General features: G+C 37.3%; 1 protein-coding gene across 2 annotated transcripts in view; it reads left to right on the top strand.

The window, feature by feature from the left end:
• Window positions 1-227: 227 nt before the first annotated feature.
• BLTP1 (bridge-like lipid transfer protein family member 1) overlaps window positions 228-17,381 on the top strand; it is a 174,815-nt gene continuing 157,661 nt past the window's right edge. The window contains exons 1-5 of one of the 2 annotated variants that reach the window (XM_072938032.1): window positions 228-474; window positions 1,975-2,062; window positions 6,666-6,759; window positions 9,353-9,405; window positions 12,174-12,301. In XM_072938032.1, coding sequence (XP_072794133.1) covers window positions 12,205-12,301 — 97 coding nt within the window. In that variant the 5' untranslated portion in view covers window positions 228-474; window positions 1,975-2,062; window positions 6,666-6,759; window positions 9,353-9,405; window positions 12,174-12,204. Of the gene's footprint in view, window positions 475-1,974; window positions 2,063-6,529; window positions 6,760-9,352; window positions 9,406-12,173; window positions 12,302-17,381 lie in introns of those variants that run through there. The other variant, XM_072938024.1, reaches the window with a different exon arrangement.

The following is a 17,381-nucleotide window of genomic DNA, read 5'->3' as shown; positions in this document are numbered from 1 at the left end:
CTGGCCTCAAGAAGGCCATTCATTAACATTACTTGCGTGGGTAACAAAAAGGTTTTTCAAATAACGCCCCTAACCCATACCTTGAGGTCCAGATTCAGCTCCCAGCTCGGGAGGGGGGGAAGGGGCGGGGCGACCCAACTCCTGGGCGGGGCTAGAGTGGCGTGCCTCGAGGCGCCGGCCCCGTGACGTATGACGTTTCCAGTTGACGCAGCCGCAGTGCCACCCGGCTCCAACTCGGACCCCTCCCATCCTCCTCCGCCCCTCTGCGTGTCAGTTCCTGGGGCCCCCTGGCCAGACTTCGGGCGGCGGGCGGGGGTGGCGGGGCAAGAGGGTGTGGATGCGGGCAGCGCTCGGCAGGCCGTGTCCGTCTCGGCGCTGCAGCTGCCTTCGCCGCCGCCGCCGCCGCCGCTCAAGGCCCTCGGCGTCGCCGGAGAGAAATCGGAGCGGTTCTGGGCCGCCCCGGCGCTCGCCCAGGTGAGGGGACGAGTCGGGCTGGTCAAGGATTGGGTGGGCAGCACTTTCCCCAGCATCTCTGGACCTCGGCCTGGTCGGAGAGGTTTGGCTTCGTGGCGGCAGCCTGCTGCGGCGTCGACACATCTCTAATTCTTTTGCCATCCTTACCTGCATCGGGGCGACTTGTACACCGGGTGTCAGAGGTCAGTGAGAAGGCCTGGAAGGGCCATGGCAGCCAGATGATTGGGGGCTCTAATGCAGGAGGAGCTGGCCCTGTGAATGATGATCAGGTGGGTGGGCGAGGCCCACCTGCCGTTGTGTGGGAAGGACTGCACCTGCAAGCGCAGGCTTCAGCCTTGTTAGCAGCACGGGGCTGCAGGAGATCCCATACTGCTTAACGCAGGATCGATTTTGGACCAAGGGCAGTGGAGCCTTAAAAACCTTCCCTTTGCTCCCCAGGCGTGGTGTGTTTTGCATTCTGAATTGGTGCTTGCTGAGTCTACACTATGGAAGAGTACATTTCAGCGGAAACATCTTTTGACTAAAGGAAGGTGATGGGAAGTTGATTTTCCTTCAGCAGAATTGTCCCCCTCCCGCCCCTCTTGCCTTTAGTTTTGACAGTAGCAACTTAGGGACGCTTGTTAAGGGGAAAGCGTTCTTGTAAATTTCCTCTGTAAGAAAATCGTTGTTTTCCATGACTGTCCAAGAGTCTAAGTTTCAACTGGTTTCATGTTGCTGCTTTCAACTCTGTGCATAGCAGTGAGCCTGATTTATTTTAAGTTAGCTGGATACATGAAGTATAAAAATAGACGAATTAACCAGAATATTTATCTTATAGAACTAATGTGTGGTACATGCTTTATGTGTGTATATTATGTCATTTAATCATTATAACAATCCTATCACGTAAGGCTTATTATTACTTTTATTTTATAGGTGAGAGAACTAAATCCCACAGCCCTAAAAAACAAAACAAAACAAAAACTTGTCTAAAGTCGGAGCTGTGATTTAGATCAGATAACTGGACTCCGGTTTACAGTCCCCTAATCAGTGTGCTTTGCCACTCCCAAGAATCTTGAGAAATTATAAGGTGGTTTTCATTGATTAAAACTGTGCTGGATGCTGGGAACAGGAAGGAAACAGAAGCACCATTCTTGCCAGCAAGGACCCAATAGTTTGAGAGGACAACTTTTTTAAGGTGACACTTGGAGTATGTTTTAAAGGTAGGGTTTGACCTGTGGAATCCTCTGACTACAAAATCATGCTCTTTGCATAAGTACAGTCAGTGGTTTTGAAATCTTTAGAAGACTTTGGAAACTGTGGTCATATTCTAGTTTTAGGAGTATTGTTTATTTGAAAACTTTAAAGAAGGAAATGTAATACTGGAGTGATGTTAAAGATTTTCCTTGTGTGTGTGCATGTGCAAGTGCGTGTGTAATCAAATCATTTGATTTGAAATGGTGAAACTGCTGATAAAGCCAGAATATCTTGTATAATTAGTTAAAATGGTGTTCTTTTCAGGTTTGTTAAGATGCAATACTGCAGGCAGGCCTTCTGAAGATCAAGAAAAGGAAAAACAACATTACAGACTTTGGAAAAAAAACCTTGGGTAAATATTTTGGGTTTTCAATTCAAGCTCAGGTAGAGGAAATCTGACTTTCTGCTTCAGTTGTCATTTAACCTGCTTAAATGGTCTAGGAGTGGGGGTGGGGTGGTGTATAACATGACCTGTCATTTTACCTGACTTTTGAATTATGCTATGTGACTGATAGTTGAGTCATGTGGTTAGCTTATGTATTGGCAGGAGAAAGCCAAAGGAAGGATTAGCTTGATTCTCTATCAGGTGTCAACTTTCTTTTTTCTCTTTTGCTTGCTCATTAATCTGCCCATTTTATAAAGGATTTTAAAAAGAAATGAAGAAAATTAGTTGACTTTTGGTTTGTTCTTCATAGAATATTGTGTATGGTTGAACTTAAGTTTGCTTTTCACTATGAGTCCTATGGAGAATAGTGGAAGACATGGTTAAACATGATTAAGAAAATCTTAGTTCATTTTATAAATATTCATTGAGTACCATACATCAGCCATTTTTTCAGGCTTCTAGTAAGAATAGTGATCATCAGAGTCCTGGAGGGTACTAGAGTAGTGAATTTTTCTCTGGAAGGTAATTGTGAACCTGTACTTCTTTAAAAAAAGTTTTATATACAAGGATGTTTTTGGTTTATGTAAAAGACTAAGAAAACAGCACTACTCATATGGTAAATATTTTCATTTGTAATAAACCTTTCATGTTATTTTGTTAATAAAAGAGAATTTGAAGATAGAGGAATGAGGGAGAAGAATTGGTGAAGCATCGTCATTGACCAAGTTGGAAGGGATGGAATACAAGGATTCAGGTCAAGGGTGCTATAGATGGACCTCTGTGGAGATAGGAGAGAGGAGGTGGTGACGGTTATGGATATGGATAAATTTGAAAGAAGTAGAGTAGAGTTTGAGCCACAAAGTTCTTACAAGACACTCCCACTTATGATAGAAAGAGGATATATTTCACTCATGTGATTGGTAGTTTTCTTGGTGTGGTATTGACTGACTCCTCATTTAGCTTAAGATGGCAGGTATGAACCATCAGGATAGAGATACATGTGTATATCTTACAAAATTACCTTTATTCTACTCTTATCTATTGCAGAGTAAGAAATTATCCCAAAACTTAGTGGCTTAAAACATTTATTATCTCAGTGTTTCTGTGGGTTGGGAAATTGGGAGTAATTAAACTGGTTGTTTCTGGCTTTGGGTCTCTCTGAGGTTGTAGCCAAGATCTTGGCTGGGACTTCAGTCACCTAGTACTCATTTGGGGATGGAGGATTTGCTTCCCTAATGGCTCATTCACATGGCTGTTGGCCGGAGGCCTCAACTCCTCAACACATTGGCCTCTCGGGCTTCTTAAGTGTCCTAACAAGGCAGCTGTCTTCCCCTAGAGCAGATGATCCAAGAGAGAGAGCAAGGAGGAAGCTATGATGCCATTTTTGACCTAGTCATACACCGTTGCTTTGCCATATTCTTTAGAATTGAATCACTGAGTCCAGCCCACACTTGGGAGGGGAATGAATTAAGCTCTACCTCTTGAAGGGAGGAATATCAAATAATTTTTGGACATATTTAAAAACTGCCGCCCACCTTCTATCAATTGTCAGTTTCTTTAGGGGGAAAATAAGCTCTTTAAAAATATGAAGTTACAGCATTTCTGACCAGGTGAAAGAGAAGTACAGAAAAGTGGGGAGGTGGTTCAGTCAGATATGGCCCACTTTACAATATGGCCTCCTTTGCAGCTACTTAGGCTCAATAACTTGCTGTGTTGCCTCTTGTAGTTAATTTTAAAAAGTGATTGCTGACCTTTGATTTAGTGGAGGAGTCTTTTAGGGGGAAAAAAGCCATAGTGGGCAAAATATGAATTTTTTTATATCAAAATATGGATTTTGGTAACATTCAATATTAGCTCCTAAACTAGAATTTAGAGCTGGAAGGTAGGAACTCATTTTTCATAGTAAAGAAATTGAGGACTAAAAGATTATTACAGGCTGATTTCTATGAACATATGTAAGAGGCAATATAACACTAAACTCTGACTCTAAAACCAGGCTGTCTAGATTCAAATCCCAAATCTGCCATGTCTTAGCTGTATTTGTGCCTAGCTTCTCACTTCTCACTGTCACAATTTTCTCATCTGTAAAATGGGGAATTATAAATAGGTAGTTACTGTTATTTCTGACGATTAGATGAGTAAATACACGGAAAGTGCCTGGCACATAGTGAGCAGTGAGTTAGTGTTAGCCATTTTGTGATAGATGTATCTCATCATTATAATGGTGAGTTAATACTGTGCAATGAACATTTTAAAGACTAAGATAGCATTGTCCAAAATGCTTACAGTCTAAACTTTAAACTATTGACCTTATTGTACTTTGTTACTTTTTATGTAAATGTAAGATATGTTTCTATCCAGCTCCATATCCATTTAAAATACTGTGTCAGATGTCACCAGTAGTATTGTATAAGGCCATATCTGCTTAAAACTCCCTGAAGTAGCCTCTTTTTGTTATAGTATGTACATAAAAGTTGAATTTCGATTGTAGCAGTGTTCTCAGCTCACAGGAATTGGCTGTTAAACGGAGCTGTTGGGCTCTCTGCATAGCACCAGGCTAATAAAAAATATTGTCTTTGAACTTAATATGATGGATGTTGGTAAAAACACATGGCCAGTTTCTTCCTCCCTCTCTCTTCATATCGAAAGACCCTACTTTAGTGGGTGAGTATTTTGAAAATGTGTTGGGTGGGGTTTTTTGATGTACGTGACTTAAGGCAGAAGGTAACAGAAGATTAAGGGCCAGATAAGAAAGTGGAAATACTAGTTTTATTACAAGGAACCTTCTTTAGGATTTTACTTTGCTGATGCTAGCCTTTTAAAAGTTCTATGCCTTCTGGTGTATCAAGATGGAAGGGATATATAGAATTCTTGATTAAAAGAATTAACAGTAACTTGGAGATTGTGTTCACCAGCCATTACAAAAAGTGAAAATAAAACTGCACAACTCATCAATTTATGGGATATAGAATTGGGAGGATTAAGCTTTTCACTCATGGCAATTTCTGTTGATGTCTTTGTATGCCAGCCACATTGAAGAATGCACTGAAGGTAGTAATTACTTCTGGTGGAATATTTAGAGGTGGGTGATAGTTAGAAATCATGGTTTTCTGTTGGAGAGGTTGAAGTTAGCTCTTCTGGCCCCATTATTAGTAGATATGCTTTGTACAGCTTTTCAAGAGTTTTGTTTTGTTTTTTGTACTTTTTATGAGTGTTTAGGTGAACCAGCATACATTTGTGTCTATGTAAGTGAGAACTGCTAAAGTGCAATATTTTTGTTGGATGTTATGTCTTCTTGGACATTAAAAATTCTTCTGTGTGTAACGTGAGGTTACATTTGCTCAGTTTGCTAATTCATACTGTTTAAATCGTTGGTCACCATATCTGAGTTAATACTTCAGCAGTAGTTGCCTGGTGACCAGTATGCTTCGGTATTTGATCTGCTTTTAAGAATCTCAATGGTATTTGTAGAACTATGTTATTCATATTAACTTAGTACATTTTTGATTGTCATTTATGTCAACTAATTTCTTTTGGTTATAAATTTCTGTTATTTAGTTAAATATATCTTTTTCTCTTTTGTAAGGAATGAGACACATTTTAGTCATTGTTTGCTGGTATGCTTTTTTTTTTTTTTTTAGCTTTCACCTTGTGTTGAACTGATTTTTTAAAAAAGAACATTAACAGGTTAGTTACCACTGAGAGTGTGTTTCTTGTCAAGCACTTTGCTATGAGTTTTATGTTTGCTCTCTTAAGAAGAGAGGACCATTTTACCACTTGGAAACAGGCTCAGTGAGATTCAGCAACTTGCTCAGGTCATCTCACAGCTAAGGAAGGGATGGAGCGAGCTTTCCATTTCAAATCTGCTTTAAAGCCTGCTCTGCCAGGATAGCCCAGGACTTCTGTTACTTCTGCTTGAGTGTTATTTTACCACCTAATTCTGTTGGGCTTTAGCGTTAGCTAATTAGGTGAAATTGTGTTTGTTGCATATAGAATTCTGGGGCTGAAAGGGACCTGGAATGACTAGCTGGGGAAAAGAAATACCTAATATGTTTGACTTAAGAGGATAATTGTCTATTTTGTTTGTTTAAACGAACAAAATAGGACATTATACAATTTTACCTTATGTACACAGAGCTGCCGACCCTGGCCAAATTTGTTAAGGAAGCTAAGTTTGCTTTTTTGGCTCACCATTTCCTTTTTAAGGTTTTCCCCATCTTGGGAGATCTTGGGCCTTTTGTGATATTCATGGGTCCTGTTTGTTAATGAGAAAAGTAATCTAATGAATTAATTTTACTAATAACTCATGATAATAATTAATGATGGCTATTATTGAGATACTGTAAAGGTATCTTTGCATTTAAAAAGGAAATATTGGTTGGTAGTCTATTTGAAGAAATAGATGATAAGATTTAGGGCCTTGTATCCTGATGAGCAAAATTTTTTAGGTGTAGAGGGCCCTTCAAATCACTGTATGCTCAGTCACTAATACCAACCTTTTTATACATTCCAGTACTATCTTAAATGTAAATATTTACGCATGTCTTTTATGTGAGATGTTCAATTGCAGGTACTTCTGTTTTGTATGTTTTATTTGTGTGACATCATAGAATTGGAAGGAGCATCACAAAGTCATTTGTTTCAGGCCCTCTGCCTTTAGATTGGTGAGTACTCGGACTACTTGAGCTATTGTAGAAACAGTTCAGATGAATTAAACACTCTTGAAACTTCACTTTGTATAAAAATGTTGTAATCTGATTTATATTTTACTTTTGCTTTGGGGATGTCATTGTGCCACAGGAAAGGTGAGCCATCTGTCTAGGCAGTTCCTTTGGTATTTAATGAGACCGTTGGGTCAATTACCTGGCTTCTTAATTGTTAAAGAAGACATAAATGACTTTGAAATTGGGACCCCTACACAAATATCTTAAAATAATTTCTTACATATGTGCAGAAACCAAACTGTAACTGACAAGTTTTCAAGTAGGTACATATTTTGTACCAGTAAGTATAAATCAGTCAAGTTTGGCCCATGGATAAACAATGCAGAAATGTGTACAAAGTACATACTTCACAGAATTTCTGGTATACAGAATGCTGCTATGTGCTAATAGGTATTCAAGCTTGATGATGAAGAGAATATGAATGTTGATGAAGTTCAAAAGAGAGCTATAAAGCTGATTTATTTTCTAACTTTTAAAACCCATGTAGTTTCCTTTATGGAAAAGGAACTGTGATTAAATTCAGAGAACTTTAATGTAATTGTCTGAAGATATGTGAATGCCTTTTATACAAATAATTGTGACTTTATTGTTGTAAGAGGGATTTGAGTATGATTAATTTTTCTCCTTCATTTTTGTTATATTTGGAATTAGGTTATCAAAATGTTGAATATCCTCTTAAACTCAAGCAAATGAAAGCTAAATTTTCTTGAGTGTGGAAAAGACCACTTAGGAATCTCTTTGGCCTTGAATACAGTGGAAATACTTCCTTATCTTTGGCAATAACTCGTAATTATGTACTTTTTATAATGATGCTTTTTTCATTCATTTATGAAAAAAGTATTTATTGAGAGACTACTGCATATCAGAAACTTTTCAGTTATTGCACATTTAAGTGAGTAGGGCAAAGACATTGGTAAAGAGCAGTTAGCTGTCTAGTGGGGGAGACAGACGTCTAAATTGATAATTACAATGCAGTGTGATAACTGCTATAATTACCACTGTGGGCATCTGGAGCTCACTACCACTGGGGAACTCTGGGAGACCAAATAAAATATGCCTCAGCGTTATCCCAAGCCAAGAGCAGGGAAGCTGCAGGTGTTTACCCACCAACTTCCTAGCCATCGTTGACATTAACTCTGGCGTTTCTGGCTCACCCTGAGGACAAACTGAGCATGTTCGTGCAGTCAGAAATCCTCCCACAGTAGGGTGTTACAGGTGTTCAGAATGAATAATCTTCCTGTGTAGAGGTGAATGTCAGCAGTATATGGGCAAGACGCCAGTGGCATTGGTTACCAGTATCAGGCATTTAAACAGAATATTACCTAGTACATGCCCAGCATTGTTTTAAATGCTTTGCATATCTGAACGCATCCATTCTCACTATATAACAGTGAGGTAGGTACTATTAGTGACCTCATTTTACAGATGAAGACGTAGAACGCAGAGAGCTTAGATAACTTGCCCATGTTCAAGTTACCTAACCTCTGTAATGTCAGAACTGGTATTTGAACCCAAGTGGTCTGGTGGAGTCCATGCTGTCAGTCTGTATAATGGTCTGCTTTTGGAACAATCCAGTCTGAAGCAGGACCTTTTGATTGTACTGTTTTCTCTTGATAACTGCTTCCTCTTTCTCCCTCCCTCCAGTGCCTTTCCTTTTAGTGTTCTTTACTTCCTTCCTTGTTTGTAGCTTACCCCTCCCGCTTTTCTAGAGCAGTACAGCTAGTCTTCCTTCCATTCTTACACTCAAGGCTATCAAATCGAATAGTTCTTGCTAAGATGTTAAGTGATCTTTCTGATGTTTTGATGGAGGCTTTGAGTTTGATATTGCTTGGTACTTCCACTTTAATTTTTAAAAAGACAAGGATTTAAGAACTATAGAAAGACATGATGGTGGAATGACAGATGATCAAGTTGATACTTTTGGGTTGGGAGTCACCTGTTCCTTGGCCATAGTTACAAGGAGAGGCTAAGAGATGCAAGAAAAGCCCCTTTCCCGCCTGTTGTGTCCTGTCTTCCAGCCACTACCTTCCCTTTTTCTTTTTAAATTATGAAAGTATTACATGTCAGTTTTAAAACATTTGAATAATACTTAGTTATTTAGAGTATAAGTGAAAGTCCTTTACTGATTCTTCTTCCCCCAAATCTCCCATTGCTTCTTAGAGGTAACCACTAACGTCTTTGCTAATGTTTTTGCCAATTAATAAAACTATGTACATATATACACACCATATATATGTACATGTATACATACTGTATGTATATATATACATATGTGGTATATATGTGATACACAGAATGGATAGTCTTTTTTTTAAACATAAGTAGAGTACTATACGTCTTGTTGTTCAACTTGCTTTTCCCCTGCTAACATTACATATATCCTGGACATTTCTCTGTATTATCACCTATTGAGCTATTTTATTCTTTTAAAAAGGCTGCATATTATTTCACATGGTAAGAGTATTTCATACGGTTAAAGTTTTATTTATTTAACAGTTTTCCTATTAATTGAAATTTTTTTCTGTTTTCTCAGTTTGACATATAATGCTGCAGTGATTGTCCTTGAAAAAACATCTTGGTGTCTGAGTAAGTATTTCTGAGAAATAGAGCCTTAGAACTGAAATGCCCAAGTCAAAGCATCTACATTTTCATAGGTTCTGATAATTGTTCTTCTCAAAGGCGGTTTATTCCCATCAACTGTGTCTGAGTGCGCCCACCAGTGTTTGCCCATACTTTTGCCAATATAGTTGTTTGTAATCTTTCTAATTTTCGCTTATATGACTACTGGGTAATAAATTGTGATTGTTCCCAATTGCAAGTGGTATTCTCTTTCTCTGTGAATTGCCTGTTTTTGTATTTTCTCATTAAAAAAAATCAGATTATTTGTATTTTTTGTATTGATTTGTAGAAATGACCTATTCCTGTAGGACCAAATCAAGATGCGGAGTTCTATCTTTAATAGTCTGTTGATGCAAGTGTATTTTCGTTCCTTTATGCTAGTGGGAGAGAAAATAGGTTGAATGTAGTATTTGTAAAGACTTTACAGGTAATTCATTTTGAAAAGTAGTCTTTTTTGGAAAGCCTATTTCTAGAAATGGTGGCATTAAATTAGGAACTTTGATAAATCTCTAGTTGGTGCTGTGTTTGATTAAAGTGTATAACGTTTTCATACTTTTCTTGAAATATCACTAAAATAATAATTGCCACACTTTCTTTTCTAACGTGGACAGCAGTTTTGAAATGAGCATCATGGATTTCAGGAAGAATGAAGAGAGTAGAGATGAATCATGAAAATATTGAGAGGACACATCTGAAAACATGTAGATCAGTGTTACTTTCTTATCTAATAGATAAACGTACCATTTAAAATGATATGATAGTTGAAAACAGTGGCTTTGTTCAAGGATGTCACTGGTACTGTGAATACAAAGATGAATTAAACAGTCTCTGTTGGTCATTATCAGGAGAGAGTCAAGATAGATTTGATTCAGGTTACGCATCTTTGACAGGGATGCCATGGAAATGACGCTGTTTTCTTCTATTAAGAAGTGCACAATTTTGATTTATCCCTGTATTGATGCTGTTTACTTTGATCACCTAATTAATTGCCAGCTTTCTCAGAGTTCCTCTTTTCCCCTTTGACAATAATTATTTTGGCAGTTATTTTGAGAATATTTGAGTATCCTGTTACTCATCAAAATTTAATTGATTGTATTTGTGTGGACTCATAGATTTGTTTTTATTAAGTGGGTTGTAATTTACTACTCTTACTTATTCTGATGACTAAATTATCTCAGTTTTGCCAGTGGGAGCCTCTTCAAGCTGGTTTCTGTTTCCTTCTGACATGTTCCAATCATTCTTTGAACACTTCTTTCCTTTCTGGAAAACAAGGTTCGCCTTGACTTACCCTGCCTTAGCTGTGAAATCAGCCATTTCTTCAAGGAGCCCTCTTAATAGAAAATGGTTTTTAGAAGCAAAATTATCTGCTCATTTTTATTGGTGTTGCTGCTCTCAGGGCTTGTTAATAAACATATACATATATGCATTTACAACTATATTTATTTCTATATCCATTTGTATTGAAAGCCACACCTCCAGTTCTTAGCCAACACCGCAGGGTTAATTCTAATTCTCTCCCTTTATATGTCCTCTAACAGTGAGAAACTTGGCCCCATTTTTCCTGTTATGTTTACTTACTTGGTTAATCCCTTTGCCCATGCACTGCATGGGCTGTCTCCCAGGTGTTTGCCCTCCTTATCCTGCTCCTGCATCAACTCATCGCTCCTGAGCCCTCCTGCATGGAAACCCTGCTTGTCCCTTTGGGGTCTGATGCCTTCCTCCTGGGTTCTGACCCCTTGCACCAGGCAACCTCCCTGTGCACTCTCACCTGGGCTTTGACACCTTGAGCTGGACTGTTTCTCCTACCCCTGTCCCTCCGTCTGGATGCCCTCTTCCTCCCACTCAGGCCCCGGCACCCTGCGCCTGACCTCTTCCCTGCAAGTATGATCTCTTCATCCTGCTACGGCTTTGATACCCTGAAATACTGCCACCGTTCCACTAGCCTCTTCACCACACAGGTGGATATTTAATTTACCCCTATTGGGCTCTGACATCCCACTCTAGGCCAGAGATTCCTATCCCTCTCTTCCCACGTGCAGATGCCTGCTTTGCCCTGCTTCACCTTATGGCTTTTAGACTGAACTGTTCAGGAAGGGAAGAGGAAGGGAACAACCAGTCTATTTTTTATTCCATCTTTCACTCCATGAAGATTATGCAGTAGGTTCTTACATGCCTACATTTTTCATGTCTGGTCACACTTTGACAGTATATTATAATTTATCCTGAGCATCTGGTAACAGGAGATCTGCTTACTGTCCAAACTATCCAGAGTGAATCCAAGTTAGGAAGATTGTTTCCCCATGGAATAATGAGAATACGTAGCTCATGGGGGTTAAGAAGGATTATTCTAACTTAAATATGAATGTATTACTAATGGCAGCCCTTGGGACAAGTCTAGAAGAGTTTGTGTAATGTAGATGATCAATACTTCCTCCTTACTATTGTAATAAATATCTTTAATTAGGTTTAAGAATAGTCATGTCCCTCTTATTTTGAGCCAGAGTATAGTAACTGAACCTGAGTCTATTCAGACCTAGAATTGTGAAATCAGGTTATTGAAATATGATATATTGTTTTCTATTTTATGTAGAGATGTGGACATGTTTGTTACATTTTTGTCTTCTTATTATTGAAGAAACAAGAATGTGATTTAATAGACTTTCACATTTGTTAAATTCACCTTTTTTCTCCCTTACATAGATTAAATTCTAAATTTAACCTTTGAACTCTTTCAGGCCTTTAGATGCTTCTGGAAAAACTTCAGTAATGGATCAAAGGAAGAATGAGAGTATTGTTCCTAGTATCACTCAATTAGAAGATTTTCTTACAGAACACAATTCCAATGTTGTTTGGCTCCTTGTTGGTAAGTAGAATATAGTTTTTTGTACTTTACTGTTTTTTATGTGTGGATTAATAATTGCCAAGTTTTAATCAGTGGTTGATTGAAGCCAGAATGCTTACATTACCCTTAGTTTATTTTTTGGAAAGAAGATTTTATTCTATATTTCTGTGAATATTTGCTCTGAAAACTGCTCTGGAAGGCTCTTTTCCTTAGATTGTCTCCTCGCCTGATTTAGGGGAGGTGGGATGAGAAGAAAGATACTGCACGTGTCAACTTATCTTTCCTGCTTCAGGTCCACTCCTCCATTCCCCATCCCAACACATACACACAAACACTTTTAATTGTTTTATTGTAAAAGTGATAAATCCTCATGGTAAATATGTTTTTGCCTAATTAATCTTCTCTTCTCTTTCCTCACTCCTTACACGCTTAGCAATGGGCTTTTCCAATATAATTTTTTTGTATTATATTCTAGGTCTTTTCTAGGTATATACTAATAATAGAAAAGAGTGTATCATTAAATTGCAGACAGAGGGAAGGAATATGAGTGAATAAGTGAATATGAACAAATGAGAAGGAGAAATACAAATATAATACCAAGGAAAGGAGAGCTTACTAAAGGCTGTTACTGCCCAGGAAATTTTTGTGGAAGAAATGTATTTTGAACATTACATTGATTTGAATTCCAGCACAGGAATTAGAAAGGTATAGAGAGGAAAGTAGGAAGGGTAAGATGGGGGAAGAGAGGAAAGGGAGAGTGATGATACGTACTGAGCGTCTTGTGTGCCCCGTACTGCGGGCATTCTGAATATGTTGTCTCGCTTAACGCTCACAGCACACTTAGGAAGTTAAGTGTCATTTTCTTAATAGCATGTTGGGGAATTGAGGCCCATGGGGATTAAACAACCTGTACAGCTGTGTTTTTCTGAGTGCAGGCTTATGCTTCTTTCATGACACTACAGAATGTGTAGAAGGGATACGGATTTACTTTAGAGGTGAGGTGCATGTAAGAGGAATTATAATGATTCGTGATTTACAGGTCAGATCAGGTTACCATTTAAACTTCAAATTACATTTTTTCTGATTGATGAAAGTGAACTATTGAAAATTATCATTAATGAAAACTCAACGTTAAATGCAATGCAAAACATTTGTATGAAGTATAACTTCATAAAAGCAGCATTGAAAATTACCTTTTAGTTTAATTACAGGCAGAATTCTTTATTTCCTATGTGTCTCCTTTCCTGTCACCTAGAATTTCTCTGACTTTTTCACATTGTATACAGCTCCTTTCTTTAAGGCAAAAACACAGTAAAATGACGAGAAAAACACTGAGGGATTGTTTAATCCTTCTGTTTTACTAATGGCCTTATGAGTTTTAAAGGGGTGGGAGGACATGATACAATAAAAAGGCCACAATTCTCAGGTACTGCTTGGAAGCTTACTCTCTCAGCAAATACTTTTTGCCTTTCTGAAGGGCCCATAATAACCTGCTATTCACAGAGTGATTGACAGTAAAAATTAATACAAAATGAGTTTAAACTTAAAACATAATGTCATATCATCAAAATAACTGTTCAAAAGAATTGTAGAAGTATTTTTTATGGGCAAATCATAGCACTTGCTACATCAAAGCTATTATCAATCTCAGCTACCTTGAGGAATGTTGTTTTTTCACTCTCAGGGACTGCTGCATTTTATCTGTTAAATAGTTTTTAAATTAAAAAATTTTTTTTCTTTTTAATTTAAATAGTAGTTTATAATGTGTCAATTTCTGGTGTACAACATAGTATTTCAGTCATCCATATACATACATATATTCCTTTTCATATTCTTTTTCATTATAGGTTAGTACAAGATATTGAATATAGTTCCCTGTGCTATGCAGTATAAACTTCTTGTTTATCTCTTTTATATATAGTAGTTAGTATCTGCAAATCTCGAACTCCCAGTTGATCCCTTCCCACTCCCTTTCCCCTCTGGTAACCATGAGTTTGTTTTCTGTCTGTAAATCTGTTTCTGTTTCGTAAATAAGTTTATTTGTGTCTTTTTTTTTTAAGTTATGAACTTAATGTGATGTTGCTGAAAGGTTATACATATTTAATTATATTACTTTGTTCTAATCTAGCAAACAGTTATACTTTTTAAATGAATAAGTAGAAAATTTATCAAAAAATGCTTTCTTGTGTTTTGCCTTTGTATATTCATGAACTAGGTTTTTTGGGGAATATTATAAATTTTATACATGACTATAAACTTTCCATGAAAAACAGTCAAATTTAGAATATTGTTTACTGTAGTATATTTAGTGGCATTCTTTAAAAGTAGGTAATTGTCTTATCAGTTACAGCAAAATAGTATAGGTGGCCTATTTAATACAGAGATACGCCTTCAAGTACAATAAAGTTCTTTCTTCAGTAGTTTTTTGAAAGCGGAGACTGTTGATTTAAAAAAAAAACAGTTACGCTATAAAGTAGATAAACAACAAGGACCTACTGTATAGCACAGGGAACTATATTCAATATCTTGTAATAACCTATAATGAAAAAGAATCTGAAAAAGAAAAAATAAACAGTGACTTTTCTCTGATGTGAAAAAATCAGTTTTCTTTCTTTCTAAGTGACTGTACCCTTCAGGAAATAGCTTGGGAATAAGCTTTTCACCTAATAAAGGTAGATTTTTTTCAGAATATTCAGAAATATGAGTAATTTGATAGGGATTTCATTAAATCTGTAGATTGCCTTGGGCAATATGACCATTTTAACAATATTGATTCTTCTAATCAAGGAGCATTGTATATCTTTTCATTTTTTAAAGTCCTCTTTAATTTCCTTAATCAGTGTTTTATAGTTTTCCGTGTATGTCTTTCACCTCCTTGGTTAGATTTACTCCTAGGTATTTTATTACTTTGGATGATATTTTAAAAGGGATTGTTTCTTTGCTTCCTTTTCCTGTTGATTCATCATTAGTGTAAAGAAACACAACTGATTTTTGTATGTTAATCTTGTAATCTGCTACCTTGCTGAATTTTATTAGTTCTAATAGTTTTTGTGTGGACCTTTTAAGGTTTTCTATATATAGTATCATGTCTTCTGCATATAGTGACACTTTTACCTCTTTTTCAATTTGAATCCCTTTTATTTTTCTCTCTTGCTTGACGGCTGTGGCTAGGACTTCTGAGACTATGTTGAATAGGAGTGGTGATAGTAGGCAGCCTTGTCTTGTCCCAGATTTTAGTGGGAAGCTTTTGAGTTTTTCACCTTTGAGTACTGTGCTGGCTGTAGATTTGTCACATATGGCTTTTATATATTGAGATATGTTCCCTCTATACCCACTTTGGTGAGACTTTTTATCATAAATGGGTGTTGAATTTTATCAAATGCTTTTTCTGCATCTGTTGAGATGATCATGTGGTTTTTGTCCTTTCTCTTGTTGATGTGGTGTATCACATGGATTCATTTGTGTATATTGAACCATCCTTATGTCCCTAGGATGAATCCAACTTGATTGTGGTGTATAATCTTTTTAATGTGCTGTTGGATTCTGTTTACTAATATTTTGTTAAGGATTTTGCATCTATGTTCATCAGTGATATTGGTCTGTAATTCTCTTTTTTGGTAGTGTCTTTGTCTGGTGTTGGTATCAGGGTGATGGTAGCTTCATAGAATGAGTTTGGGAGTATTCCCTCCTTTTCAGTCTTTTGAAAGAGTTTGAGAAGGACTGGTATGAGTTCTTCTTTCACAGAACTAGAATAAATCATAATAAAATTTATATGGAATTACAAAAGACCCCAAATTGCCAAAGCATTATTGAAGAAAAAGAAAGAGGCTGAAGGAATAACCTCCCCAGACTTCAGACAATACTACAGAGCTACAGTAATCAAAACAGCATGGTACTGGTACAAAAACAGGCATATGGATCAATGGAACAGAATAGAGAGCCCAGAAGTGAACCCACAAACTTTTGATCAATTAATCTTCGACAAAGGAGGCAAGAACATACCATGGAATAAAGATGGTCTCTTCAGCAAATGGTGTTGGAAAAACCGGACAGCAGCATGTAAATCAGTGAAGCTAAAACACTCCCTTACACCATACACAAAAATAAACTCTAAATGGATCAAAGACTTAAACATAAGAAAATAAACCTCCTAAAAGAAAACATAGGCAAAACATTATCTGACATACATCTCAGCAATGTTCTCCTAGGGCAGTCTACCCCAGCAATAGAAATAAAAGCAAGAATAAACAAATGGGGCCTAATTAAACTTACAAGCTTTTGCACAGCAAAGGAAACCATAAGCAAAACAAAACGACAACCTATGAAATGGGAGAAAATGTTTGCAAAAGATGAAATTGACAAAGGCTTGATCTCCAGAACATATATAAAAGCGGCTCATATGACTTAATAAGAAAAAAACCCAACAACCCAATCCAAAAATGGGTAGAAGACCTAAACAAGCGTTTCTCCAAGGAGGACATACGAATGATCAATAAGCATGTGAAAAAATGCTCAGTATCACTAATTATCAGAGAAATGCAAATCAAAACTACAGTGAGGTATCACCTCACACCAATCAGAATGGCCATCATTCAGAAGTCCACAGATGATAAATGCTGGAGAGGCTGTGGAGAAAAGGGAACCCTCGTACACTGCTGGTGGGAATGCAGGTTGGTGCAGCCATTATTGAAAACAGTATGGAGATTCCTCAAAAGACTAAGAATGGATTTACCATATGACCCAGTAATCCCGCTCCTGGGCATATATGCAGAAGGAGCCCTATTTCAAAAAGACACCTGCAGCCCAATGTTCATAGCAGCACTATTTACAATAGCCAAGACACGGAAACAGCCTAAATGTCCATCGACAGATGACTGGATAAAGAAGATGTGGTACGTTTATAGAATAGAATACTATTCAGCCACAAAAAAACAACATAATGCCATTTGTAGCAACATGGATGTCCCTGGAGAATGTCATTCTAAGTGAAGTAAGCCAGAAAGAGAAAGAAAAATACCATATGACATTGTGCATATGTGAAGTCTAAAAAAAAAGAAAGAAAGAAAGAAAGAAAGAAAGAAAGAAAGAAAGAAAGAAAGAA

This window comes from Vicugna pacos, chromosome 2, assembly GCF_048564905.1.
Source record: "Vicugna pacos chromosome 2, VicPac4, whole genome shotgun sequence".
Classification (NCBI taxonomy): domain Eukaryota; kingdom Metazoa; phylum Chordata; class Mammalia; order Artiodactyla; family Camelidae; genus Vicugna; species Vicugna pacos.
The sequence above is the reverse complement of the archived record's forward strand: the minus strand, read 5'-3'. Positions and strand labels throughout refer to the sequence as shown.